The 27,398-nt window shown below is 37.0% G+C and overlaps 1 protein-coding gene across 1 annotated transcript; it reads left to right on the top strand.

Annotated features, from left to right (window-relative positions):
• Positions 1 to 5,539: 5,539 nt before the first annotated feature.
• LOC104232325 (mitogen-activated protein kinase homolog NTF4) lies at positions 5,540 to 19,686 on the top strand. The gene is made up of 6 exons (XM_070165028.1): positions 5,540 to 6,007; positions 6,112 to 6,241; positions 7,117 to 7,254; positions 9,884 to 10,216; positions 11,020 to 11,200; positions 19,241 to 19,686. Exons 1-6 carry the CDS (start codon positions 5,787 to 5,789, stop codon positions 19,414 to 19,416), a joined length of 1,179 nt encoding a protein of 392 aa, XP_070021129.1. The 5' UTR covers positions 5,540 to 5,786; the 3' UTR covers positions 19,417 to 19,686.
• Positions 19,687 to 27,398: the final 7,712 nt, after the last annotated feature.

Here is a 27,398-nt window from a genome sequence, read left to right as displayed (position 1 = left end):
TGTTTATGTCAACCAACGAAGGGACCGAGAACATTCAGAGTGTCCAGGCAAAATTATCATCAACTCGAAAACTTATTACAACTAGATGTATCTACCCCAAAATTTACACAATTGTACATTTATGATACAAAAATGACATAAAAAATAGAATTCATACTATCAGTTTAGTAAAATCTAGTGTTTATTTTTTTTGTATGGATAAAGGCATAAGAGATAGCCATTCTGACCTTCTTTTCCTGAACTGCCTTAATTGTGAGGATGCCTATTCTGTTGGGTGTGGCACATAAGAGCCTCAACTATTTTCTTTGAAGTTTTCTATTAAATGTATTTATTCTATTGTTGCTTTGTTATCACATGTCAATTTGTGTCACAAGCGATCTTTTTCAACATCTTATTCAAATACATCTCTATCCTTAATAAATTCAAATACATATTCCTTAGTCCTCTAATGACTCTTGGTGAATGTGAGCACGTGATTTTTGTTTCGCACGACAAACGCTCCAAAAAGAAATAAAAAATAATAATTGGCCCTGCTGTACAATTTTGGATTTCTGTGCGGCACTTTGTTGATTTATTTGTGACTTTGGCCCATTTTATTTATCTACTTTATTAAAACAAAATGGAAAAATGTGTACGTGGCATGCATAGTTTGAACCGTAACATGGTTTAAATAGAAAGGCATAAACAGGCACCTTTGTCCGTGATTTTGTTTTGTTTGATTTTACTTGTTTTGAAATATTTTAGTGTGCAAATAATTGTATTGAGTGTGTATTTAATTTTAATTTGATTTTTGGTTTAGTTTTGTTCAAAATAAAAAAGGAAATAAATAACAAAATATATATATATATATATATATATATATATATATATAAAGAAAGGACCCTTTCCATTCCGGACTTGGGCCAATTTTAACAAAATTGGCCCAAACAAACAGCCCAAGACCCAGGCCTGCCCGGTCCAGACCACCTGATACCCAGGGTGTCCAAACGACGTCGTTTAAGTCGTGCCTGATCTGGGCCGTTGATCTCAAATTGATCAACGGCCAAGATCAATTCCCCATAACCCACCAATAAACCCGACCCGTCTCACCCGGACCGACCCCAACCCTCAACCCTCAAAACGACACCGTTTCATTTAAGACCATCAGATCCAAACCGTAGATCTAGATTGATCTAACGGTTGAGATCAACCCACCCACTAACTATATAAGCCTAGATCCTTACCCTGCCCCCCCTAGCCAACACCCCCGCCTTCGTCTTCACCAAACCCATCCCCTTCAAACCCTAGCCGCCCCTGCACACCTTCACCAGAAACCCGGTGGCCTGAACGCCGGTGACCTCCACCTGAACACCATAGAACCCCCATGCCATCCTGAACCTAAATCTACCAACCACACACTTCGAATCACCCCCAGGTCCTCGAATCTTCATTTGAAGATTCGAGTCAAAACTCGATCTACACCAACCAACCCCAGCTTCATACCGGACACTCCCCGGACCCTCCTCGTGACCAAACCATACTTGGTTTGGTCCGAATCTAACCAGGGAAACACGAATCCCAGATCTAAGTTTTTGAACTCCAGTTCTCCCTGTGCATGTTCCGTGCTTTGTTCAAACCGAAGAGATTAAGGTCTAATGGACCTTAATCGAGGTGTTTCTCATCCGAGAAACACTTCGTTTAAAAGTCCATTCAACCTTAAAGAAGGTCTGTTCAAACACCAGTGGATTTTTCTGATTTTGTTCCTTAAAAAGATTTGAGGTGAGTCTTGTTTTCTTTTCTTTATTTTTGTTTTATTCCGTGTGATTTGTTTTTAAAAGTCTGTTCATATTTGTTTTGATTTTATCAAATTTTGTTTGTCCACTTTTGCCTGAACTTCTGTTTGTTTGAGTGAGTCTTTCCATTTGTTCTGATAATGTGTATGTAAATGTTGTGCAAGTAGCTGATTTTCAAGTTTGGACTGACTAGTTGACTCCTCGAGTGTATTTCTGCTTAGTCAGTATAATTCGAACCATGTATCGATACTGTTTAAATGTCTGATTTTTGGCTACGATTGTGTATGTTAATGCTAATATAGTCGAGTCGACATGTGTCGTCAATTAGTTTCAACTGTCTGAACAAAGTAAATCGATTTGCTTCTGATGAACATTTGCCTTGAGTCAATTAAGAACCAGTTTTTGCTTACTTATAGATTGTTTGAATTGATCAGTTAATGTAAAAAGGATTGTTTATGCTTAAATTCTGAATTGGAAGGCATGTGCACAGCCTGTTTTTCTGCATTAAGAAGGCTTTTTAGTTTTAAACAATTTGACAGCATATGCTGTCAGATATATTCTACTGCCCATACCTTGCTTTAAGTTTAAAAAGTGTTAAACCTTTTAAAAGTTAAATCTACTAGGGAATGTTGATGGGGTTATATACTTAAATAACTAATTGGAATCTAAAAATGAAAAAAAGGCACATGGGAGGGGTACTGTGAGATTCTATCAAGCTGTTAAGAGGGGTAATATGAAGGCTTATAAAAGAGGGAATCAGAGGACAAAAAATGGGGGGACAGACATACAGAAAGAGGACTGACTTTGAAGGTTGTAAAAGAAAAACACACTGTGAGGAGTTTGGACAGGAGAGCTGAAATACATACAAAATAGATACACATAGATAGAGAGAGTTTAAGGGATAGAAGGGATACAACCAACATTCAGAAGCTTTTTCCTCCTATTATTACTGGGTTTCAGTTGTTCAACCTGTTCAAATCAATTCTGATTCTTTGAAATTCCAGTTGTGTCTATTAGTCGAGTGTTTTCATTGGTTTACTACTGGTTTGGTCTGTCTGGATTTCTGATTCTATTCCACTGGGTGTTGCTGCTATTTGGCTATTGCTTTCTATTGGCCATAGTTGCAGCTCTGCACTCGAGCCTGTTTCTTGCTGTATTGTTTTGCCTGCTGCTATTCTGCCCTGTTGCTACTGATAGTGCTGTTACTGCTGCTGCATTTGTTCATTGTTACTCTACTGATTGCCCTTTTCTTCAATTTCAAATATTCCCAGGTACACGACCTTTGAACCTTGTATTGTTGAAAGTTTGAAGTTGAAGCAGAAATAAAGAAATGAACATCAGTTTATGTTATAGCATTGGTGTAAAAAGATAGTTCGAATGTTAGTTGGGCCTGTATTTTTACTGCGAACTGCAAATATTCTGTATAAACTAGCATACATTCTGTTTAAGATGAACTGTTAGATAGCATGGCTCAACAGTAATGACAGTATGACATAGACAGCATGTTTTGATTTAGTATACATTCAGTTCAGTATAACACTTGTTTGGTTTAGATATGACTGTATAACATAAAGTCATGGTAAGCACTTGTATGTATTTTACCTAGACCACTGAATTGACAAAACTGTGGTACTGGGTCCGGGATAAATGTATCCCAAACAAACTCCCATACAGTCACATTAAGAGCCTGGCTATGAATGCCAGTTCTCCTGTCAGTTTATTCGTTCCAATGCAGGTTCGATACTGGGTTTCGGTATAGATTCTTTGTTTCAAAATGATGTGATGATTGTTGAGAAAAACTAATAATCATTTTTGAGTTCAATTAGTAGTAATTTCCCTAATAAAACAGCCGGTTTCGTTTTATCAATTTCAAATAGGTTAGAGTGTTAAAAATAGAACTTGGAGGTCGTTAAACATAACTCAATATATGTTGTTAGTTTGTTTGCAATCTCACTTAGCGAATTAATAAGCATATTCACTCGATGAAGACAAAGCATGAGGTAACCCTCACCTCATGAACAATCAATCAGGTAATCAAACAAGTTTAGGTTCGGCAAACATAATAAGGATTCAGTCCGTATTTGTCCAAACAAGCAAAGTTCGGCATCATCCTTCTCTTTAAAGATAAATGTAGTAGAAATGTAGTCATTGTAGGGTACCCTTCTAAAATAATGAGACGAGCCTCGCCTAATAAAAATGCAAATTGCGGGGCCCTCAATAATTGATCATAATAAATACTTAGAATTTGGGACGGACTGTTTAGTGAATTCCACTGCCCTCCCCAAAGACAATAACGCGTTAGATTCTTTAGGCGCGACTTAATTAAATTACATTCTTAAATTCGGGTGCGCATTTATGTGACCCAAATTCAAATCTCAACGGAGTCGAAATGTGTTAACAACTACGGGTGCATTGATTGTGACGTGGTTCGAGATGCATTTTCACGACGTTGCAATTCTATAAAAATAAATGATAATAATAAAAGCGGTTTAAACTTAATAAAAGCACGTAAGTCACAACATGTATTTAAATCAGATATTTAGCCATTATAACAATTTAAGCGACCGTGCTAGAACCACGGGATTCGAGGGTGCCTAACACCTTCCCTCGGGTCAACAGAATTCCTTACTTAGAATTTCTGGTTCGCAGACTTCATTTGGAAAAGTCGAAAATTTCCTCGATTTGGGATTCAAGATAAACCGGTGACTTGGGACACCAAAAACCAAACCTTTCCCAAGTGGCGACTCTAAATTAAATAAATAATCCCATTTCGAATATTGTCACTTAAATTGGAAAAAACTCCACCCGCGCATTTAACCCCTTCGGGGCCGGGCGCGCAAAAAGGAGGTATGACAGCTCAAATCAGTTATTTGCGGTTCAACATGTGCTTTAGGTATGTGCCATTGGCATTTCTTTTGAAACTTGTGCTTTTAAGGCTCATAAAATGCTTATTCAAAATGCAAGTTTGTTTTCGTGCATCAAATTCACTCTCACAAGCTTATACGGTCCATTAGAATCATTTGGTTGACATTCCAAAAATGATGAATTTGACAAATCCTGATCTTTAAAGGAAAAACATGCCAATTGTTACAGCTATTGGTATATAGTAGCAACCCAAAACATAAGGTAGGTGTAAAGTTCCAAAAAGTATGCAAGAACTTTGGGACAAGACAAAAATTAGCAAATTAGGCAGTGCACTTTGAGCAAAGTTAGTGTGTATTTTGATTTACTTTCTGTAAAATTAAAATTGTATTGATTTCAATTTTTTTTATACCTTTTTAATTTTTTTACAAGTGAAAACTATTACATTTGCATAACTCAACACATTTCTATTTTACTTATTTTTTCATCTTGATAAGCACAAACAGAATACCGCGTTGGTCAAGAGCAAAAAATAGAGATGCCAAGATAAATTTGGTTCACATCAAGTCTATAAGTTATTCTTAAAATTTTCAATAGTCTATGTGCCACTAACATTTTTATTTCTTCGTGCAAGTAGACAAAGACTTATCTAAGAACGGTAAAGCCCCAAAATTTGCTTTACAGCGTTAGCATGAAGCTTTAAGTAAATATTATTTAGGCTAAATCTTGATATTCTCTTTGTTTGAAACATATAATATGTTTGGATTATGTACTTAAATATTATAAAGACAAAAAACTTCACAATATATAACAAGCCAATAAATATTATAAAATTAGATTTTTATCATGCTTTTTTGTTCAAGTAAATTTTATACTATTTTTATTTTCATAAATCTCTACGCAACGCGCGCGTAGGAATACTAGTAATTGTTAATGAGAAAAGGCAAAAGCAAAACAACAAACGGCCTTCGTGTTTCTCTTCATCACCTTTCACGATTCAGATCTGTTTGACCCCAAACTTCACTTCCCCCAACAACACGCACATTTTCCTCACACATTTACACTTTTTCCTCACACATATATAAGCACACACAGCAAAACAACTGAAATCAAAAAGTGCAAATTTGATTCTAGGGTTTACTGTTCTTTAAAATGGATGGTCCAGCTCATCAAGCGGACACCGTGATGTCGGACGCGGCGCAGCAACCAGCTCCTCCGCCACAGCCGGTTGCTGGAATCGATAACATTCCGGCGACGTTAAGCCACGGCGGCCGGTTTATTCAATACAATATTTTTGGTAATATATTTGAAGTTACTGCAAAGTATAAGCCACCTATTATGCCCATCGGTAAAGGAGCTTATGGCATTGTTTGGTAAATTTTTTCCTTTTTTCTAAACCGTTGACTTGCCTTTGTAAAAAAATTATGTTGATTTTTGATTGATGAAAATAATTTTTTTTGTATTGTATTTGTGATAGTTCTGCTTTGAATTCGGAGACGAATGAGCATGTTGCGATAAAGAAAATCGCGAATGCTTTTGATAACAAAATTGATGCCAAGAGAACTTTGCGTGAGATTAAGCTTCTTCGACATATGGATCATGAAAATGTCAGTGAGTGATCCCTTTTTTTTCTTAGTATTAATTTACTTATTGGAACAAAATTAAATTGTGGAATAGGTTAGGAAACATTTAATGTTACCATCTGCAGAAAAAGGTTAGGAAACATTTGCTTGTGTTATACTCCCTCCGTCTCTGTTTATGTGATGGTGTTTGACTGGACCCGAAGTTTAAAAAAGAAAAAGATACTTTTGAAACTTGTGGTCTAATACAAGCCATAGATATTTGTGTGGCTATACATCATTTTATTAAGGTTAAAATGAGAAACTTAAAGTTAAATTGTTTCTAAGGGTAGAAATATTTCTTTTTAGGATAGACAAAAAAGGAAAGAATGTCAGATAAAATAGGATAAAGGGAGTATTGTATTTCTATATCAGATGGAATAAAGAGTGATTTTGAAAGTATTCACTTTTCCTTTTAGGGACATTTGATAAAATTGGAACGATATAGATGGTGAACGTATTCACTTGATTCACTGTTATCAGCTTAATGATCTACTTAATTAATAAGGAAATAATGCTACGTTGACCTACTATGGTGAGAATGGAGGAGTAATATTTTTTTTCTATTTATAATGACATAAAGATAAAATAATTTTTGTAGCTAGTATCGCTTATGACACGAAGTCTTGGTTCTCTTTTCCTCCTTTTTCAACTGAATAATACTGTAAAAAACAATCATTTTTAAAAAAAAACTGTCGACCAATAAGGAATGCATATAGAATTATAAATATTTTCAAGTAATAGATGGAGCTACTTTATTTACAATTGGGAGTTAGATGCTTCATAAGAAAAAAGAAACATTAGATCACATAGTGTGTGTATAAAGGAGTATTTTAAGGCTAATTCAGCATCTTGCCTTGCAGATTGTTGCGATCAGAGATATAATTCCACCGCCTCAAAGAGAAGCATTCAATGATGTTTACATTGCATATGAGCTCATGGACACTGATCTCCATCAAATTATTCGCTCTAATCAGGGATTATCAGAAGAACATTGTCAGGTTAGAATTAGGATTATTTTATTCTCTCCAGGTGCCATTTAGAACATTACTGAAATGGGAGTATCCAATTATTTAAAAGCTTATAAGATTTGCTTATTATTCTTGAATTAAATTTAATTGGTTGATGTAACAAGCTTTTCAAATATTTGGTGGTTCTTTGCTCTTTTCTCTATTTTCCTTTTGCATGGTGGAGTTGGATAATACATGTATCAATCCTTGTGTTGATGGGAGTAAGCATTGTTCTTACTTCCTTTTTTCTTATGTGATCATTTTTGAAGCTTTTAGTTGTAGTATTGTTTTCCAGAATTGTAATGATTCATTTTCGTTGTGCATGATTACAACATTTTAACAAGAAACATTAGCATTTTCTCATTCGATGGAAATGATGTTCATATATCCTCTTCTTTGAGTGCTGAAATGTATGAATAAAAATCCATGCCCTTTTCACTTTTATATTTCGTTGGTGTCATTTCTATGTTGAACTTCAGTGGGTATGCAATTCTATCGTATTCACTTATATCAAATGGAAAGTGGTAGTGACATTCAATAGTAGACAATTTAGCTTCATCAGTATGCTGTTCTCAATCTTTTTTTCTTTTTCTTTTGATTGGTAGTTTGCTCTTTTCCTCTTATTTAGATTAGGACGTGGATCACATTATCATCTTTAGTTTCAGAGGATCAGTACCCTTCTAAAGCTAGGAAAAACATGAAATGTTTAGGAGTGCTTTTCATTGTCATGTTAGGGTGAGGCGGTGAGCATTAATTGACTGCAAATTTATGATTTCCGCTTAGACATATCAACTGAAAATTGTTAGTAATTGTCATCTGATAGCAGTATGCTGTTTGTATCTTTCTTCCTTTTCTTTGCATGGTTGGTATGCTCATTTTTTCCTTATTTAAATGAGTACATAGATCATATTATCATCTGTATCAATTTTCTTATAATCAGTACTCTTCTAAAGCTAGGAAAATCTTCAATGTTTAGGAGGGCACTTTGCTGTCGTTTTTAGGATGAATCTTAGTGAGTGCAAATCTACTATATCCCCGTAGAATCGTCAAGTGAAGATTGGTAGTAATGGTCAATCATAGACAATTTGACACAGTAGTGTTGTTCTTGATAGTTTTCTATTTTTCTTTTTGATCAACATTAATCTCTTTATTCCTTAAATTATTTCTCGGGATAAAGTAAGGTAAATTTAATTGCTTGTAGCGTCCAGAGTAAGGAGCATGTACAGATTAGGACATAGATCATATAACCATCATCATCCGTTTTTGTACAATTGCTGCCCTTTTGAAGCTAGGAAAAGCTTCAAGTGTTTGGAAGTGCTGAAATAAGATTGTTAGAGTGTAACCAACGTAATTGTGGAAGCATATATCAAAACATTAGGTGAAGCTATTTGGTAATACTGGACAAAAGAAAATGTGAAAGTGCTTGGGTTATCCTTCTTTTCTTTTCTCTTGATTGCCCAAGTATCAATTTATGAATTCACCAATAGGGTAGAAAAAGGCAGCCCGGTGCACAAAGCATCCCGCATTCACGCAAGGTCGGGGAAAGGGCCGCACCCCATGAGATGTGAAGTAGACACTCTACCCTAAACATAAACTAATGTGGTCTCCTGGCTGATCTACCCAAAATTTATAATAGAAGGCTTTCTTTCTTTAAACAAAGTGTGAATCATACAAAGAAGTGTTCTTGAAATTATTTAAACTTTTCTAGTTGTTCTTGTAAGTTAATCACACCATTTTGCATTAAAGAAAACATCAACAACTACTCTTTGATGCTTCTTATAAAAAACCAACTAGTCTTTGATGCTATGGACGTGTTATAAATGTATATTTCTTGTATGATATACTCTTTATATAGGTTTGCCTCTTAGGAATAAACTTATTGTACTTTCTTAATAAAAAATGTAACAGTGATATATTGCTGGTGTATAAACAACATAACAAATCATCTTACTTCTAGATGTAACATTAGATACCTATAGAAATAGAGGCGGAGGAGGAAGAGAGGGTAGCCATGGTAGAGAGGTCAACGGTAAATCTTTAGAAGAGAATAAGAGTTTAGAGTAATAGTGAGAGGCTAGAGAATGATATAAAAAGCCATCTCATTTCTAAGCTCTCTTTTCCATAATTGAACATGAAAGAAATTACAATAAGACTCTAAGTACAATATGGTTGCTAAATGGTTTACTATGTGAACTAAGTAGTTAATATATGTAAGTTTGGTACTTCGAGAATTCTTCGATGGAGATTAGTTGTCGAAGTATGGTCCAAGTTTAAAATCTTATATTGGTTATTGTTCAGTTTTTGATGAAATTGTAATCCAAGAATACACACTTCATTGCTTTATCTGTTTTAAGTGTTGCATCTTATATTGGTTATTTTAGTTTTCGGTGAAAACTGTCCAAGAACATACACTTGCTATATCTGCTGTTATGCTGAACAATACAGAAGTTTACTCTGTGTTTTTGTAATGATGTATTATGTTAGTTATCTTGTCTATATTTCTTATTATTCTATCTCCGTATCAGTCAGCGTTGCTTTTATACATACATACATACATATTATGGTGCCTTAATCTGCCAAAATTCAGCTGTATATTAATTAGTCAATATTTTTGGTGCAGTATTTCTTGTATCAGATCCTCCGTGGGTTGAAATACATACATTCTGCAAATGTTTTGCATAGGGACTTGAAGCCTAGCAATCTCCTCTTGAATGCCAATTGTGATTTAAAGATATGTGATTTTGGGCTAGCTCGTGTCACTTCTGAAACCGACTTTATGACCGAATATGTTGTGACAAGATGGTACCGACCACCTGAGCTGTTGTTAAATTCATCTGACTATACTGCAGCTATTGATGTATGGTCAGTGGGTTGCATTTTCATGGAATTAATGGACAGAAAGCCTCTGTTTCCTGGTAGAGATCATGTACATCAGCTACGTCTGCTTATGGAGGTATTTTTTTTTGTCAGAATTTATTACCAAACCATCTCCAACCTTCCCCCTAAACATTTACTTTTCTCTATGCTGTATACCTTTGCCTTTTTTCCCAGTGTCACCTTTTAGTGTTCATAATTACTGCCAGTTAGTCTTCATCAAAAATGATTACTGCCAGTTAGTCCTCATAAAAAATGATTACTACTAGTTAGTTATGTGCAAATCTAGCTAGAAATGGAGAATACTATCAGGTTGTAGATCTAGGAAACCAGAAGGAAGTATGGAGTGAACGAGCATTTGTTTTTTTAACAGCCTGCTCATCTAGAGCATTGATAAGGAGCAACATGATATGTTACTTTTTCATAGAATGGATATGGATGCGTTCAGTGTTTTCTAAATGTCGACAAGATACAATGAATTAAGTTGCTAACCTCTTCTCCCCTCTCCAACTATTGCCAAGATGATTTGGTTCTTGGATTAATCATCTTTTAAGTTATTGATTTTTACACCTGAGTGCAATGACATAGAGCACTCTGCAATATTAGTTTCATATGAGGGAATTATTTGCAGTTGATTAGCTCCTCCCGAGGTCCAAACTGAGTATTTGAATGAGACCTCTCCAACTATTGACGAGATGATCTGACCCCTGGATTAAGCATCATTATTTGTATTATAAATTTATAATGCTTACTGCAATGACTGAGACTTGCTCTCTAATATTTAAGATCATGCTCAGCTGTGATTGTTCATACTTAAGTTATTCATATGAGGGAATGTTACCTTATTCAAAAAATTTATTCTTATGAGGGTCTTCTCTGCAGTTGATTGGCACCCCATCTGAGGCTGAAATGGAGTTTTTGAATGAGAATGCAAAACGGTACATCAGACAACTTCCTCTTTACCGTCGACAATCTTTTGTCGAAAAATTTCCACATGTAAACCCTGCTGCTATTGATCTTGTTGAGAAAATGTTGACATTTGATCCCAGAAGAAGAATTACCGGTGAGGAGCCCCTGACATCTACTAGCTGCATTATTCATTTCTGTATCTGCATGTTAACTTTTTCCTTTATGCATAGAAGATACTTGCGTGTCTTTGCTAGTATGTATATTTATCCACTTGTCAGACAAATAAAGTTACTACATAATGATAATTGTGGGAGATCACCCCCCAAAAGTATATCTTCTTATCTGTATACTGTGGTAGGATTCTTACCTTCTCATAATTATACTTGACGGATAACAATAGTCCTCTAACAATCCGCTGATTGCTTTGACATGCAGCTTATTATTGTAAATAGTGGTTATTTTGTTGTTGATGCTAGGGGTTTACTCCCACTTCGGTTTGCTTCTTATTAAATTATTTACCTTAAAAAAATGGGAAAAATACAATGATTTTGTTCCATTCTAAGTACTTATTTATCTGCCTTTTGGCAAGGGATTAAGGTATCAATTCTCGCAAGCGCTGAGTTTAGACTTTAGATGCCTATTTTTGGCTCATGCTATGTAGTGGTGAAAATTTATTTTCCAGACGTATTAGATATCATTCAATCTTTTGGAGGAATATGGAAAGTTTAGCGTCATTGCATGCCTATGGAAGAAAACAGGCGTGTTATGATTTATTATTCCTGCTGATGCTAGTAAGATTGGAAATCTGCTTTGTCAGTGTTAGAGATAGTTATGTAAATGTTAGAGATAACTATGTAATTGTCCCACATTGGAATAGGAGTAGTATCCCCTTTGTATAGAGTAGCTATAAATAGCACCTCTTGTATTGCATCACACAATATCAATATATCATATTTTCTCCCGTGCCTTCTCACATGGTATCAGAGCTATCGTGAGAGATTTATCGCTGTGCATAAATTCCAGCGATTCCGGGAAGTAAAATCAGTCACCGGAACCCTTTTTTCCGGCGACTTTCAAAGTTGTTTTGCGTCTGCTTTGTCTCGGTCAGTGTTGTGCATAAAATCCAACACTACCACAAGAGTAGTCACTGTCCGGCGACCAAATCCCAGTGAAAATCTCCGGCGGTACTGTAGCTGTCCAAAGAAAATTTTCCGGCGAAGTTCCAACGTTGCGTGGGCCACCTTCCGGCCATTTTTTGGCGACGACTCTTCAGGACAGATTGTTTCCCTTGCAATTCCGAGCCTACCCATCCAGGTTACACCAAATTCCGACCACTTTTTTATTTTTCCGGCGTGAATAGTGATTTCAAAAAGTTGACTTCCGGCCATTTTTTGAAAAGTTCCTTCAGAACAGTTGGGTCTTCTGGTAATTCCGATCCTACCCCTACTGTTTTTATTTCATTCCGACCACTTTGAATATTTTCCGGCTGCAACAGTAACTTTCCAACTGCTACAGTAGTTTACTATTCTGGTTCAGTGTTCCTTACTCTATTTTCAGTGGATTACAGTTGATTATTTCTCTTATTTGGTAATAATTTACAAGATGTCTTTGGGAATTGATGTTTTTGGGTCTAAAAGCATGAGTTCTGGAAACTCTAATGTTATGATTACCTCGGAACCTTTAATGGGAGGTTCAAACTACTTAGCTTGGGCTTCATCTGTCGAGTTGTGGTGTAAAGGTCAAGGTGTGCAAGATCATCTGATTAAACAGTCTAGCGAAGGAGATGAAAAGGCGATAGCGCTTTGGGCAAAAATTGATGCTCAATTATGTAGCATCTTGTGGCGTTCTATTGATTCTAAGTTGATGCCTTTGTTTCGGCCATTCCAGACATGTTATTTGGTTTGGGCAAAGGCTCGTACGTTATACACTAATGATATATCTCGCTTCTATGATGTGATATCACGGATGACAAACTTAAAGAAGCAAGAATTAGATATGTCTACTTACTTGGGTCAGGTACAGGCAGTCATGGAGGAATTTGAGACATTGATGCCAGTTTCTGCTAGTGTGTCAAAACAACAAGAGCAGCGACAGAAAATGTTTCTAGTTCTTACACTCGCTGGACTTCCTCATGATCTTGATTCAGTACGAGACCAGATTTTGGCGAGTCCGACTGTCCCTACAGTTGATGAATTATTCTCTCGATTACTTCGCCTTGCTGCAGCACCAAGTCACCCAGTGATTTCATCACAGATACTTGATTCCTCTGTTCTTGCATCCCAGACAGTGGATGTTCGGGCATCTCAAGCTATGGAGAATAGACGAGGAGGCGGTTGTTTTGGGAGATCTATACCCAAGTGTTCTTATTGTCACAAACTTGGACACACTCGCGAAATGTGTTATTCCTTAAATGACCGTCCACCCAAAAATGCCTACGTTGCTCAGAGCGAGACTACAGGTAACCAGGGCTTTTCTGTATCTAAAGAAGAATATAATGAGCTCCTTCAGTATCGAGCAAGTAAGCAAACATCTCCACAAGTAGCCTCAGTTGCCCAGACTGACACTCCTATTGCTGGTAATTCTTTTGCTTGTGTTTCCCAGTCTAGTACTCTTGGACCATGGGTCATGGACTCAGGCGCTTCTGATCATATCTCTGGTAATAAATCACTTTTGTCGAATATTGTATATTCACAGTCTCTTCCTACTGTTACTTTAGCCAATGGATGTCAAACTAAGGCACAAGGAGTTGGACAAGCCAACCCATTGTCTTCTATCACCCTAGATTCCGTTCTTTATGTTCCTGGTTGTCCTTTTAGTCTTGCATCTGTTAGTCGTTTGACTCGTGCCCTCAATTGTGGTATATATTTTATTGATGATTCTTTTATTATGCAGGACCGCAGTACGGGACGGACAATTGGTACAGGTCGTGAATCAGAAGGTCTTTACTACCTTAACTCGCTCAGTCCTTCCACAACATGTCTAGTTACAGATCCTCCAGATCTAATCCACAGACGTTTAGGACATCCGAGTTTATCCAAACTTCAAAAGATGGTGCCTAGTTTATCCAGTTTGTCTAGATTAGATTGTGAGTCGTGTCAGCTTGGGAAACATACCCGAGCTTCCTTTACGCGTAGTGTTGAGAGTCATGCAGAGTCTGTTTTCTCCTTGGTTCATTCTGATATATGGGGTCCTAGTAGAGTCAGTTCAACCTTGGGATTTCGTTATTTTGTTAGCTTTATTGATGATTACTCAAGATGTACTTGGCTTTTCTTAATGAAAGATCGTTCTGAGTTATTCTCTATATTCCAGAGTTTTTGTGCTGAAATCAAAAACCAATTTGGTGTCTCTATCCGCATTTTTCGCAGTGATAATGCCTTAGAATATGTATCTTCTCAGTTTCAGCAGTTTATGTCTTCTCATGGAATTATTCATCAGACATCTTGTCCTTATACCCCTCAGCAAAATGGGGTTGCAGAAAGAAAGAATAGGCACCTTATTGAGACTGCTCGCACACTTCTAATTGAGTCTCGTGTTCCGCTGCGTTTTTGGGGCGATGCAGTTCTCACAGCTTGTTATTTGATTAATAGGATGCCTTCATCTCCCATCAAGGGTCAGATTCCACATTCAATATTGTTTCCCCAGTCAGCCTTATACCCTCTTCCACCTCGGGTTTTTGGGAGCACATGTTTTGTTCATAACTTAGCCCCGGGGAAAGATAAGTTAGCTCCTCGTGCTCTCAAGTGTGTCTTCCTTGGTTATTCTCGTGTTCAGAAGGGATATCGTTGTTATTCACCTGATCTTCATAGGTACCTTATGTCAGCTGACGTCACATTTTTCGAGTCTAAACCTTTCTTCACAACTGATGTCACTTCTGCTGACCACCATGACATATCTGAGGTCTTACCTATACCGACTTTTGAGGAGTTTAGTAATCCTCCTCCACCTTCAACCACAGAGGTTTCACCCATACCAACTTTTGAGGAGTCCAGTGTTATCCCTCCTAGTTCCCCAGCCACAGGAACACTACTCTTGACTTATCATCGTCGTTCGCGCCCTACATCAGGCCCATCTGGTTCTCGTCCTGCACCTGACACGGCTCCTACTGCGGATCCTGCTCCTAGTACACCGATTGCACTTCGAAAAGGTATACGGACCACACTAAACCCTAATCCTCATTATGTTGGTTTGAGTTATCATCGTCTGTCATCTCCCCATTATGCTTTTATATCTTCATTGTCCTCGGTTTCCATCCCTAAGTCTACAGGTGAAGCATTGTCTCATCCAGGATGGCGACAGGCTATGAGTGACGAGATGTCTGCTTTACATACAAGTGGTACATGGGAGCTTGTTCCTCTTCCTTCAGGTAAATCTACCGTTGGTTGTCGTTGGGTTTATGCAGTCAAAGTTGGTCCCGATGGCCAGATTGATCGACTTAAGGCACGTCTTGTTGCCAAAGGATACACTCAAATATTTGGGCTAGATTACAGTGATACCTTCTCTCCAGTGGCTAAAGTGGCATCAGTTCGCCTTTTTCTATCCATGGCTGCAGTTCGTCATTGGCCCCTCTATCAGTTGGACATTAAGAATGCCTTTCTTCATGGTGATCTTGAGGATGAGGTTTATATGGAGCAACCACCTGGTTTTATTGCTCAGGGGGAGTCTCGTGGCCTTGTATGTCGCTTGCGTCGGTCACTTTATGGTCTAAAGCAGTCTCCTCGAGCCTGGTTTGGTAAGTTCAGCACGGTTATCCAGGAGTTTGGCATGACTCGTAGTGAAGCTGATCACTCTGTGTTTTATTGCCACTCTGCTTCAAGTCTATGTATTTATCTGGTAGTCTATGTTGATGATATTGTTATTACGGGCAATGATCAGGATGGTATTACTAATCTGAAGCAGCATCTCTTCCAGCACTTTCAAACTAAGGATCTAGGCAGATTGAAGTACTTTCTAGGTATTGAGGTTGCTCAATCTAGCTCAGGTATTGTTATTTCTCAAAGGAAATATGTGTTAGACATTCTTGAGGAAACATGGATGACAGGTTGCAGACCTGTTGACACGCCGATGGATCCGAATTCTAAACTTCTGCCTGGACCAGGGGGGCCGCTTAGCGATCCTGCAAGCTATAGGCGGCTGGTTGGTAAATTAAATTATCTCACAGTGACTAGGCCCGGCATTTCTTATCCTGTGAGTGTTGTAAGTCAGTTTATGAATTCTCCCTGTGATAGTCATTGAGATGCAGTTGTCCGCATTATCCGGTATATAAAATCGGCTCCAGGTAAAGGATTACTGTTTGAGGATCGAGGTCACGAGCAGATCGTTGGGTACTCGGATGCTGATTGGGCAGGATCACCTTCTGATAGACGTTCTACGTCTGGATATTGTGTTTTAGTAGGAGAAAATTTGGTGTCCTGGAAAAGTAAGAAACAGAATGTAGTTGCTCGGTCTAGTGCAGAAGCAGAATACCGAGCAATGGCTATGGCAACATGTGAACTAGTCTGGACCAAACAATTGCTCAAGGAGTTGAAATTTGGTGAAATCAGTCGGATGGAACTTGTGTGCGATAATCAAGCTGCACTTCATATTGCATCAAATCCGGTGTTTCATGAGAGAACTAAACACCTTGAGATTGATTGTCACTTCGTCAGAGAAAAGATACTCTCAGGAGATATTACTACAAAGTTTGTGAGATCAAATGATCAACTTGCAGATATTTTCACCAAGTCCCTCACTAGTCCTCGCATTAATTATATATGTAACAAGCTCGGTACATATGATTTATATGCTCCGGCTTGAGGGGAGTGTTAGAGATAGCTATGTAAATGTTAGAGATAGCTATATAATTGTCCCACATTGGAATAGGAGTAGTATCCCCTTTGTATAGAGTAGCTATAAATAGCACCTCTTGTATTGCATCACACACAATATCAATATATCATATTTTCTCCCGTGCCTTTTCACAGTCAGAAAGGATGAAACAAAATTAATTTGTGGAACAAGAGTGAAACTGTTTCTGTAAATTGGTTGCACATATGAGCATGATCCGTACATAGATGTGTGAAGATGCATTATAAAGTGGAAGGAGCAAATTATACGGAAAGGGGGTGGAGCAAATTGTTTTTTCCGTCCTTAGATGAAGGGAGTTTCTGTCCTATCGTAACCATAAAGCTTTCTAGGTTATAATATTAGTCATAAGTAGTTGTTGCAAATGGTTAAAAGAAAATAGTTATCCACCCATATTAGTCAAAGTAGGGTAAGGTCTGCGTACACACTACCCTACCAGACCCCACTGTGTGGGATAATATTGGGTATGTTGTTATTATTATTCATTAAAAAGTTGGTTGGATAATGAACTTCTTTAAAACGGGTCCAATATGGTTAAGAACCATATTATCCACTTAGAAAATGGATAACCAATGGATAACTAATGAATTTAACTTTTAAATTTGTAAAGACTCAAATTGGGTGTTCCTCAAACTTGGGAGATTAGGAATTCTCCCAAAAGTGATCATATTCAAAAGCCAGGGATAATATAGTTAAACCATATTATCCGCCGATTAATCTGTTTTATATCCGTATTAAATATGGGTCGGGTCGGATAATTTACTCTTTTTGGCATTACCCATTTTTACCCGGCCATATTCGACCTGAACTGGCCTTTTGCCACCCCTAGTCATAAGATATAAATATCCATTGCTCTTTAGGCAGCCATAGCATTCCTGCAGAAAATAACTACTTGTGACAAATAGCAACTGCTGTATTGTTAATCTTGATTAGATACTCATGGGTAGGAATAAAAAGCAAAACTGATCTTTAGACCAAAAATAATTATTTTCTCTAAAGACTAGAAATTAACATGGCCTATAATTGCGATGACAAGTACAAGGGTGTGTGTGAATAACATGTTTGTTTTGTGAATACTTGTTTCTCCTACCTAGGCTATTGAAATATGTTGCTTCTCGAATTAGAGAAATTTGATTAGGAGATGAGAGGAAATATGTCTTTTCTCTCTGTACTTGTTTTTTAACAAGTGTATGTCCACCTCTTTATCAACGAGAAGAACGTAGTTACAAACTCTTCCGACCGTGAGTCATCAAAAGAATGATTGGGCACTGATTCAAGGGTTTTAGATGTGATGGACAGAAGAGTTTGAACGGGCCAAGGAAAGACCAGTCTACTACTAGGCCACTAGGGTTAAAACAGTTCATCCAGGTATGGGATAAAGGCAGTCCCCAGTGAAAGTCAGGTTGAAACATGCTTTAATATAAGATCAACTAACTCTAAAGAGAAGAAGGAAAAAAACAATTAAATAAAGGACAAACAAGATGGGTGGCCTCGCCTTGGGATGGCTGACAGTGCAACCATATTTCAGTCCTCGCCAGCAGTACTCTAGCTTAGAATTCTTGGGATCTTAAGACGCCTTCTATATCGAAGAATTTGATGAACCTCACCCTACCCTAGGCCCGAATATTGGCTGGAATTGCTAGAGTTTCAAAAAAGAAAAGAAGAAAAAAACAAAAAAACAATTTTGATAGAGTTTTCTGTAACATTTTGAGCATTAACTAAGAACTGAGAATTGTTAAACATAGAATAGTATGATCTTCTTTTGTGGACTATATGCTGGCCTGGGAAAGTGCTACTATTTGTTCTGTGGGTACTGTGTGGTTTTCTTGGTCTCTCAAGTAATGAATTATGGTTTGTAGTATACTGCTTATTGCTTTAAGTGATTTGTGGCATGATTGGAATTTGGAAAGGCGTTATGGCTAGCCTCCTGTGACGCCCATGACGGAGGGCGGGCTGATGAGGGCGAGTCAAGCAGGACTGACAAGCTAGGCTTGCAAGCTTCTGAAGAATGGGTGCACATGTCACCTTAAGCGAATTCCACATCGAATGGGAGAGGAAAGTGAAGAGCTATATAAGGCACGTTCACATGGTACGCGCGCTTTTGGGGCTCAATGTAGCATAGCCCAAAAGACAAATCCGTGCGGGCCTAGGCCCAAAATGGACAATACGTGTCATGCTTGGGTTGTGATACCTCCATCTTTTGGTGTTCACAGTTATCATATACTAATATTTTTTATCCTCGGCACTTATCAGAAATCACACTGCAATCAAATCTCCATATTTGCATCGTTTAACAGCATACGTCTTCGCTACATACTGATTCCTCTACTCTGCATTTTGTTTTTGGTTTCAGTTGAAGATGCGCTTGCACATCCTTACCTAACATCGCTTCATGATATTAGCGACGAGCCCGTTTGCATGACTCCTTTTAACTTCGATTTTGAACAGCACGCCCTTACTGAGGAACAAATGAAAGAGCTGATTTACAGGGAGGGTCTTGCATTTAATCCTGAATACCAGCACATGTGAGTACTCATTTGCTGTTGGAAATTTCTGTGACTTTCATTTTTTATGCAATCAGGTGGTTTATTTTTCCATGTATATACATGTCTTTTCCACCTGATGCCTGGATGGTGTTCTTTTTGAACGTTTTAATTTATGTAGCATGATCTGTGTATGACAATTGTTTGATGTATTTTAAGAGGTTGTTTACTTGTATCGGTACTGTTTATTACACTGAACTTCTACTACGCGATTTGGGTATTGAATATGTAATCTTGCTGCCACAGTTTTATTTTATTTCTTTACCCGCAATAAGTGCTTTTTATGCTTCGATACTGGTTACTGTCCCGAGGAACCCCCTCCAGAAAAAATTGGGTTCTAATAGTTTCTTGGATATCTGACACTAATTAATTCTGATATCTAATGAGCAATCCTTTGAACATGCTACATTATGGTTAGCACCTGAAATCTTCATATGCATATCATGTGTACTACACCTTTTTATTAAACATTGGAACAATTGTAAGGATTCATAATGAGTTTGTGAGTGGGAGAGAGGAAGTATATTCTTTTAGGCTTTGGGTGACAGGAGTGATGTTAATCCTTATTGTTTTATTTTTTGGGTCAAAAGGGAGAATATATATATTAAAATCTGCGTTACAGAGTGCTGGTTAACCGGGGATATTGCAATCCCCCTACTACAGATCCCCCTACTACAGACATGTTTTCTTCCATTTTATCAATATTACATGCCAAAAAATGTCTAATTACTTCAGTTCCTAGGATGTCTGGTCAAAACAATTTATTTGCAAACTTCGAAGGAACTGATAGCATGGTAGTTCTTCCCAAAAAACTTATTTTTGCTCCCTCCTTTGCCAATGCATCAGTCACCCTATTCTGCACCCTGTAATTGTGTCTCACTACTACTCTGGCCATCCTTTGGATCAACAACCTGCATTCACATATAATAGGATCATAAGTTATATTTCCTGTGATTAGCATTCTTATTACCTCTGATGAATCGGTGGCTACTTCCAGTGGAGTCCACCCATTTTGTTCTACAATTTGGAGACCCTTTAGCAATGCAGTTTCTCTGCCATGGTGCTGGTGGTGTTTGATATGTTTTCCATATACCCCAGAATCCAGTCCCTATTGTGTGTCCTAAATACCCCACCAATTCCCCTAATGCCTGGGTCTTAGCCGCCCCATCAGTGTTGAGTTTGTAGTGCCCCCTTATTGGGGGGGGGGGCTCCCACTTAACTCTGATAGGAAAAGTCTTCCTAACAGCTCCTTTGTGAGCTATTGTGTGATACTCAGTTGATTTGGCAATGATGTTGTCATGGCAATGATGTTGTCAGTTGAGATGGCCTTTCCTATTATTAAATAAATTATGGTTCCTAGTTAGCCAAATGTGCCAGAAGCAGAAAGGGAGAATGACTTCCCAGGAGATAATGTTATTAAAAGGCAGCTTCCTTAACTTGCTCCATGTGGTTGGCCATAGATGTGCTGTAAATATAGGATTCAACTGTTGACTGTCCACAGATCCTTTTGAGATCAGTTCATGCCAGAATTGTGTTGCATTAGGGCATGTGTGCAACCTCATTTCTACCCTTAAATGATTGAATGAAAATATAATCCTTTTGAACCTCTTAATTGTTGCCAAAACCACTTGAATTTGAATAGATAAAACTACGTGTGAGAGAATAAAGTCACACTTTGTTTATGAAATATCTAGTACTAAATACCAAATTGAATGTGAACAATAATACTTCTTGTGGGAGAAGAAATTCATGCAATGGTCTTCTTCCCTTTTTCTCCTCCAAGTTAAAACAAGTACTAGTCCATTATTATAAGCTGGGTGCTTTAATCATACAGTCCTTGTAGCAGTTGTAGAGGTTGAATTCGGTATCTAATTCAAGAACTGGAGACAAAACTTTACCTCCAGAAATGATGATATGCAATTGCATCATAGCACACCAACCAGTACAGACAGGTCATAAATAAGACTAGTATCAGCTTTTCATGATCCCAAATGATCTTGAAAGCAGCAAAGGACCATCTAGCTCTTCGTTGTCACTAGTAGATTGCTTTGACCTCCAACTATGCATCTTTTTCATTCCTCTTAGATTTGATATTGGTTTTCTTGATTCTCTATTTTCACCCTGGGAGCCTTGGCGTAACTTGTAAAGTTACTGCCATGTGACCAGGAGGTCAGGGGATCGAGTCGTAGAAATAGCCTCTTGCAGAAATGCACTGCAAATGCAGGGTAAGACTGTGTACAATAGACTTTTGTGGTCCGGCCCTTTCCGGACCCCGCGCATAGCGGTAGCTTAGTGCGCACTAGGCTGCCCTTTTTTTCTATTTTCACCCTCACTACTTGTAGATTCAGAAATTGAAGTTTACAAGCTGGTAAGATCTCTTTGCTTGCTTAATTGGATATATGTCATTCAAGTTTTATCCTTGAAAAGTTTGATGATGAGTATGGGGTGACGCACATCCAAATCTTGATTGCAAGAGTTGTTAAGAATGCATGGAGAGAGAAGAAAGTTTCAAAGGGTTGTTAATTCATCGATGATGTTATTCAGGTAAAAACAAATAGGAAACGAGGTATATTTATGTCAAGTCCATTTACTTAAATAGTACCGCGAAGGCAAGCAAATTGGAAATAGGAAATATTTCTGTCAAGGGTCATTTGCTCATCAATGATACATTGCATGCGAAATCAAATATTGTTATTTTTTTGAAGATACTAAGAACAACGATTTCTTAGTTTGGGCGATAGCAGGCGTATTTAGAGTCTATTGTGACATTCAAGTTAGTAGAATTCTTGAAAGATAGCAGAAGCAACACAAAATAAACGGAAATAGGAATAGGAAAGATGAATGAACAAGTAGACAGTATTCATTAACTATGTTTCAATATTCTGTTATATACATGTTACGTGCCAAAATGCAGTGGTCGAAAGTCAAGACGACGACCCTGTTAGATGGAATGTCATCTCAAGTAGGACCCGTGGACAGCCAACATGTAATTAACGCGATTTAATAAAGTTAGATTGCGAAAATGCGCAAAAACAATTTTTTTGTACATTCATAAATGTTTGAATCTAGTTGACATAAGAGAAGTATAAGTTCAAATATCTGGTGTGGCTTTTTTGTATTTTGCTGAATCCCCTAGTAAAAATTTCTGGTTCCAATCACTTTGTGCATTTGTATAAGTGTATTTGTGTCTAAAGATATCACACGGGATTTTGAGAAGAAAATCTGGTAGTCGGGTGGAACCATAAATCAGTATTTCCAATCAACCGTTATATGGAAATGGATTGGACAAACATAAAATTGGTTGGTCAGTCAAAACTAATTACATTGAGAGAATACACAGACCAAAAGTAATTTGTCGATTATTATTTTTGAGAGCGATTAGAAATATAAATTTTTCAAATGGATTAGTCCTATTGGCAGAAACGATCCACCCCGTTTGGGGCTTCGGGAACCCAAAACCGAAGTCTTCCACGAGCCTTGGGGCGGGTTTATAGTTCATTTTATGGTGCACGTGAATCCATGGCTTGTCTGTCAAACTAGATATTTTATGTACATATTTTGTAGAATTGATCTAATATTGTTTGCTGACACCCATACTTCAAAGAGGCTAAATGATGCACTTTTAAGTGCTGAGTTATTTATCTAGAGGAGCAAGGATCAATTCCCACATAATACTTTTTTTTTCTTTCTTTCTTTAGCGGTGTACCCATATTACAAAAATTTTAGATCCAACTCTGTCCGAGCCTCGTACTCTCCACGAATGGTCTGATATGCTTTCTTCCTTATTCCTCTACTTATCTCTATCACTACCTATAACCTATCTCCCCAATGAGTATAAGGGACAATTCCTGTACCAAAGTGGACTATATTCTGCATGTGTGGATAAGACAAATTTACAAAAGTGAAGCTGCAAATGCTAAACTGGATGTGCGATCTTTCTATTTTGTTTTAAGTATAAAATTTAGTGACAATTTTTCTTTTGATTTTGCTTTTTCGTCTTATAAGTTTAAGATATTTAGTTATGCAAGATAGATGAACTTTAATTTTATGACCTCACTTAATTCTCTTTTTTTCCCCATTATTTTACTACGTAGCAGATTCGGGGGATTTGCAGTCGTACACTATTTTTATGCCACCTTTTAACCTATACCATGTTTTTAAAAACTATTGATTTCCTAACCAACTAATAAAAAATCCGTAATAATATGACAATTATACCCTTTCCAAAACATATAAGAGTCCGTCTCTCCTCCGTATTCCCAGATTCAAATTCCAGATCTCCTCCGTATCTGTCCGTCTCTCCTGAGAACGCGTCTCGCATTCAAATTCAAATTCAAATACATTGTAAGTATTCAAATTCATCTCCAGAATTCAAAATAGTTTTTGAATTATATGTTTTCTGATTGATTGATTGAAGTTGTTTGACAAACTTCACTGATATGCTGAATTTGCAATTCTAAATCTATTTGACGATGAATTCTAACATTCTAAGCTGAAGTTATTTAGTTAACGAGCTGGCAAATAACACAACGAAGAAGAAATTATATTAAATTTTATATGATTGTTTTGTTGCTGAAGTTTTTTTGTCAATAATTAAAAGCTGAAGTTTTTCTCGTATACTGGGTAAAAAACCATAAAACATAAGTTAAACTTTCATATTGCACCAAAAAAACTTCGGCCTAGTTTTCCTCCTACACTGGCTAAATTAAAAAATCATATTGCACCAAAAAAAACTTCGGCCTAGGTGCTGAATTTTTTAGTTATTACTTAAAAACTTAAGCAGGAGGGCTGAAGTTTTCCTCCCACACTGGCTAAATTTAAAAATCATATTGCACCAAAAAAACTTCGGCCTAGGTGCTGAAGTATTTTAGTTATTACTTAAAAACTTAAGCAGGAGGGCTGAAGTTTTTCTCCTACACTGGCCAAATTAAAAAATCATATTGCACCAAAAAAACTTCGGCCTAGGTGCTGAAGTTTTTTAGTTATTACTTAAAAACTTAAGCAGGAGGGCTAAAGTTTTCCTCCTACACTGGCTAAATTAAAAAATCATATTGTACCAAAAAAACTTCGGCCTAGGTGTTGAAGTTTTTTTCCCCTGCATTGATGAATCACCATCATAAAATAACTTCAGCCAATATGCTGAAGTTATTAAGCTTATCTCTAAAAACTTTAGAACTTATAAGTTGAAGTTTTCTTTGAAAGATTCATTAATTATGTCATACATCTTTTTCCAAAAAAAACTTCAGCAGAAGATGCCTAAGTGATTTAGTTTATTTGTAAAAACTTCAGCACAAACAACCTAAAAAATTCTTCTATTCACTTTCCTAATACTTGCCACTAAACATGAATCTACAGGATGAAGTCGATTTGCATTGTTATAACTTTCAATGGGAGTTGGACTCCTGATTTCAAATACTTGGATCATGATACAAAACTTGTTCTACTTAATAAGGACATATCATTCAATACTTTCCTGAAGAAAATTAGTGAAGTTGCAAATATTGATTCAACCAGATATGCATTAAAAGTATGGTTTGATATCAAACTAAATACAAGCAAATGAATGCTTGTAACTTCAGATGAAGAACTCAGTACGTGTATACATTTGCTTACAACTGATTCAGCCAACAAGAATTGCCATTTTGTCATCGAAAAAATACAACCTTCCGAATCAGCAGCATTCAACCAATCTCTTGCATATGCGATAGGTTCAGAACCTTTTGCTGACTATCAACATGAAGTATGAGTGCCAATAATGGAAGTAGACAACGGGCAACAACCTTCTAACATTACAACTGCTTCAGAATACATAGTGCTGCAACAATTACCCCCTACTCCAATAAATTCGTACCAGTTTGTCGATGACCAAGAAGAAGAAGGACAACTAATAATGCAAATTGACAACCAACACACAATCCAACAAAGTTTTTTTCACCTTCTGCAATGATAAACAACGATGAAGATGAAGTAAACATGGAGCTTATACCGATAACATCACATAGAATTGAAGAAATTGCTGAAAGTTCTTGTGCTTCTCAGAAATCAAGAAAAAGAGTGAGGAGAAAGGTGAAAGAATATCCACCATGTAAAATACTTAGGCACGATGCGTTGCCTGAGGAAGTAAGAGTTGGATCAATCTTTGAGAACAAACAAAACATGACTAAATTTTTCTGCAGCTTAGAGATAAATCAAAAAAGTTGAATTCACTGCTGTTAGATCATGTTCCAAGAGATACGAGCTGAAATGCATCGTGGACAAATGTGGTTGGAATGTACGTGCTACAAGAATAAAAAATTCCACACTGTTCAGGGTGATAGAATATCATAACATCCATGAATGCTCAATTGATGCAAGAAAATCAGATCAGAAGCATGCTACATCAAATTTTATAAGCGAACAAATTATAGAACAGTTCGAGACAAAAAGATAGAGGTTACACCAGCCTTTGTAGAAAATGAAATGAAAAAGAAATTTGGAATTGACATTGGTTATCACAAGGCATGACGTGCTATTCAAAAAGCTGTTGCTTGCATAAGGGGAACACCTGAAGAGAACTACCAGATTCTTCCTTCATACCTACACATGATGGTGGCCGAAAATTCAGGAACATACACAAGCATAAAAAGAGATGCGCAGAATAGGTAAGCAAAACAATACTAACCATCAGCCTAAAGTTTCAAATGTTACTATTTGAAAAACTTCACACCTTATAGTTTTTTTTTTGTGTTTCAATGTACAGATTTGCTTACTTGTTCTTCGCTCCTGCGGCATCAGTAGCTGGTTGGTCTTACTGTAGACCCGTTATTGCAGTAGATGCAATGTTTTTGAAGTCAAAATATCATGGTGTTCTATTTGTTACTGTATCAAAGGATGCAAACAATCAAATCTTTCCTCTATGTTTTGGTGTAGCAGATTCAGAAAACAATGAGGCATACATTTGGTTCTTCGGGGAAATGAGAAAAGCAATTCAAGTCCGTCGTGAACTGGTTTTCTTGTCAGATAGAAACCAATCGATCGCAAATGGTATTAGAAAAGTTTTTCCTGAAGCTCACCATGGTATCTGCCTCTGTCACTTTGAGAAAAATTTAAAGCAAAGACATGCAAAGGCCACGGTAATAAATCTTTTTCAAAGTGCTGCAAGGTCATACAAACGTGAAGATTTTAATCAGTTAATGTCCCAGCTCAAAAGTATTGACAAGAAAACATACAATTACATAATGGAAGAGCCTCCCGAGAGATGGGCTCGATCGTGGTTCCCACGACGACGTTATGATATGCTAACAACAAACATGGTAGAATCAATGAATTCCGTTTTACTAAAAGGGTGAGAAATGCCTATTTTAAGAATGTTAGATTTCATCCAAGAAAAACTGGGAGAGTGGTTTTATGAACGGAGAAAAAAGACAAATGAAACTTTTCACAGAGTATCAATATGTGCAGAAGAAGAGATGACTAAGAAGATGGACTTGGCTTGGAAAATGTTTGTGAGTATATTTATTAACTTCAGCTTTTTATATCTGTTGCAGTGATTTACTGCTTACATTTAAAAAATTTCATACTTTTTCTTTTTGAAGCAAAATACACTAATATAATTTGTCTTAATTTTTTATTCCTTGTTAGGTGTTCAACCTTGACTCAATGTTGTTTAGAATAAATAGTGAAGGAATTGAATTCATTGTGGACTTAAAGAAGAGAACTTGTGACTGCCTGGAATTCTAACTTGATGAATTGCCCTGTCCACATGCAATTGCTGCTATTAATAAGAGATATTTGCAGAAATCTGATTACTGCTCAAATTGGTATTCAAGGGAAACATGGTTGAAAACATATGAAGGACATGTGAATACCGTGGGAGACCAAAAATCATGGGAAATACCACAAAATGTACAATCTGAGATCACAAAACCTCCCGATGTAGAGATTTTACAAGGAAGAAGACAAAAGAAGAGGCATATACCTGCGAATGAA

This window comes from Nicotiana sylvestris, chromosome 12 (genome assembly GCF_000393655.2).
Source record: "Nicotiana sylvestris chromosome 12, ASM39365v2, whole genome shotgun sequence".
Taxonomy (NCBI): domain Eukaryota; kingdom Viridiplantae; phylum Streptophyta; class Magnoliopsida; order Solanales; family Solanaceae; genus Nicotiana; species Nicotiana sylvestris.
This window is presented reverse-complemented; position numbering and strand designations above follow the sequence as displayed.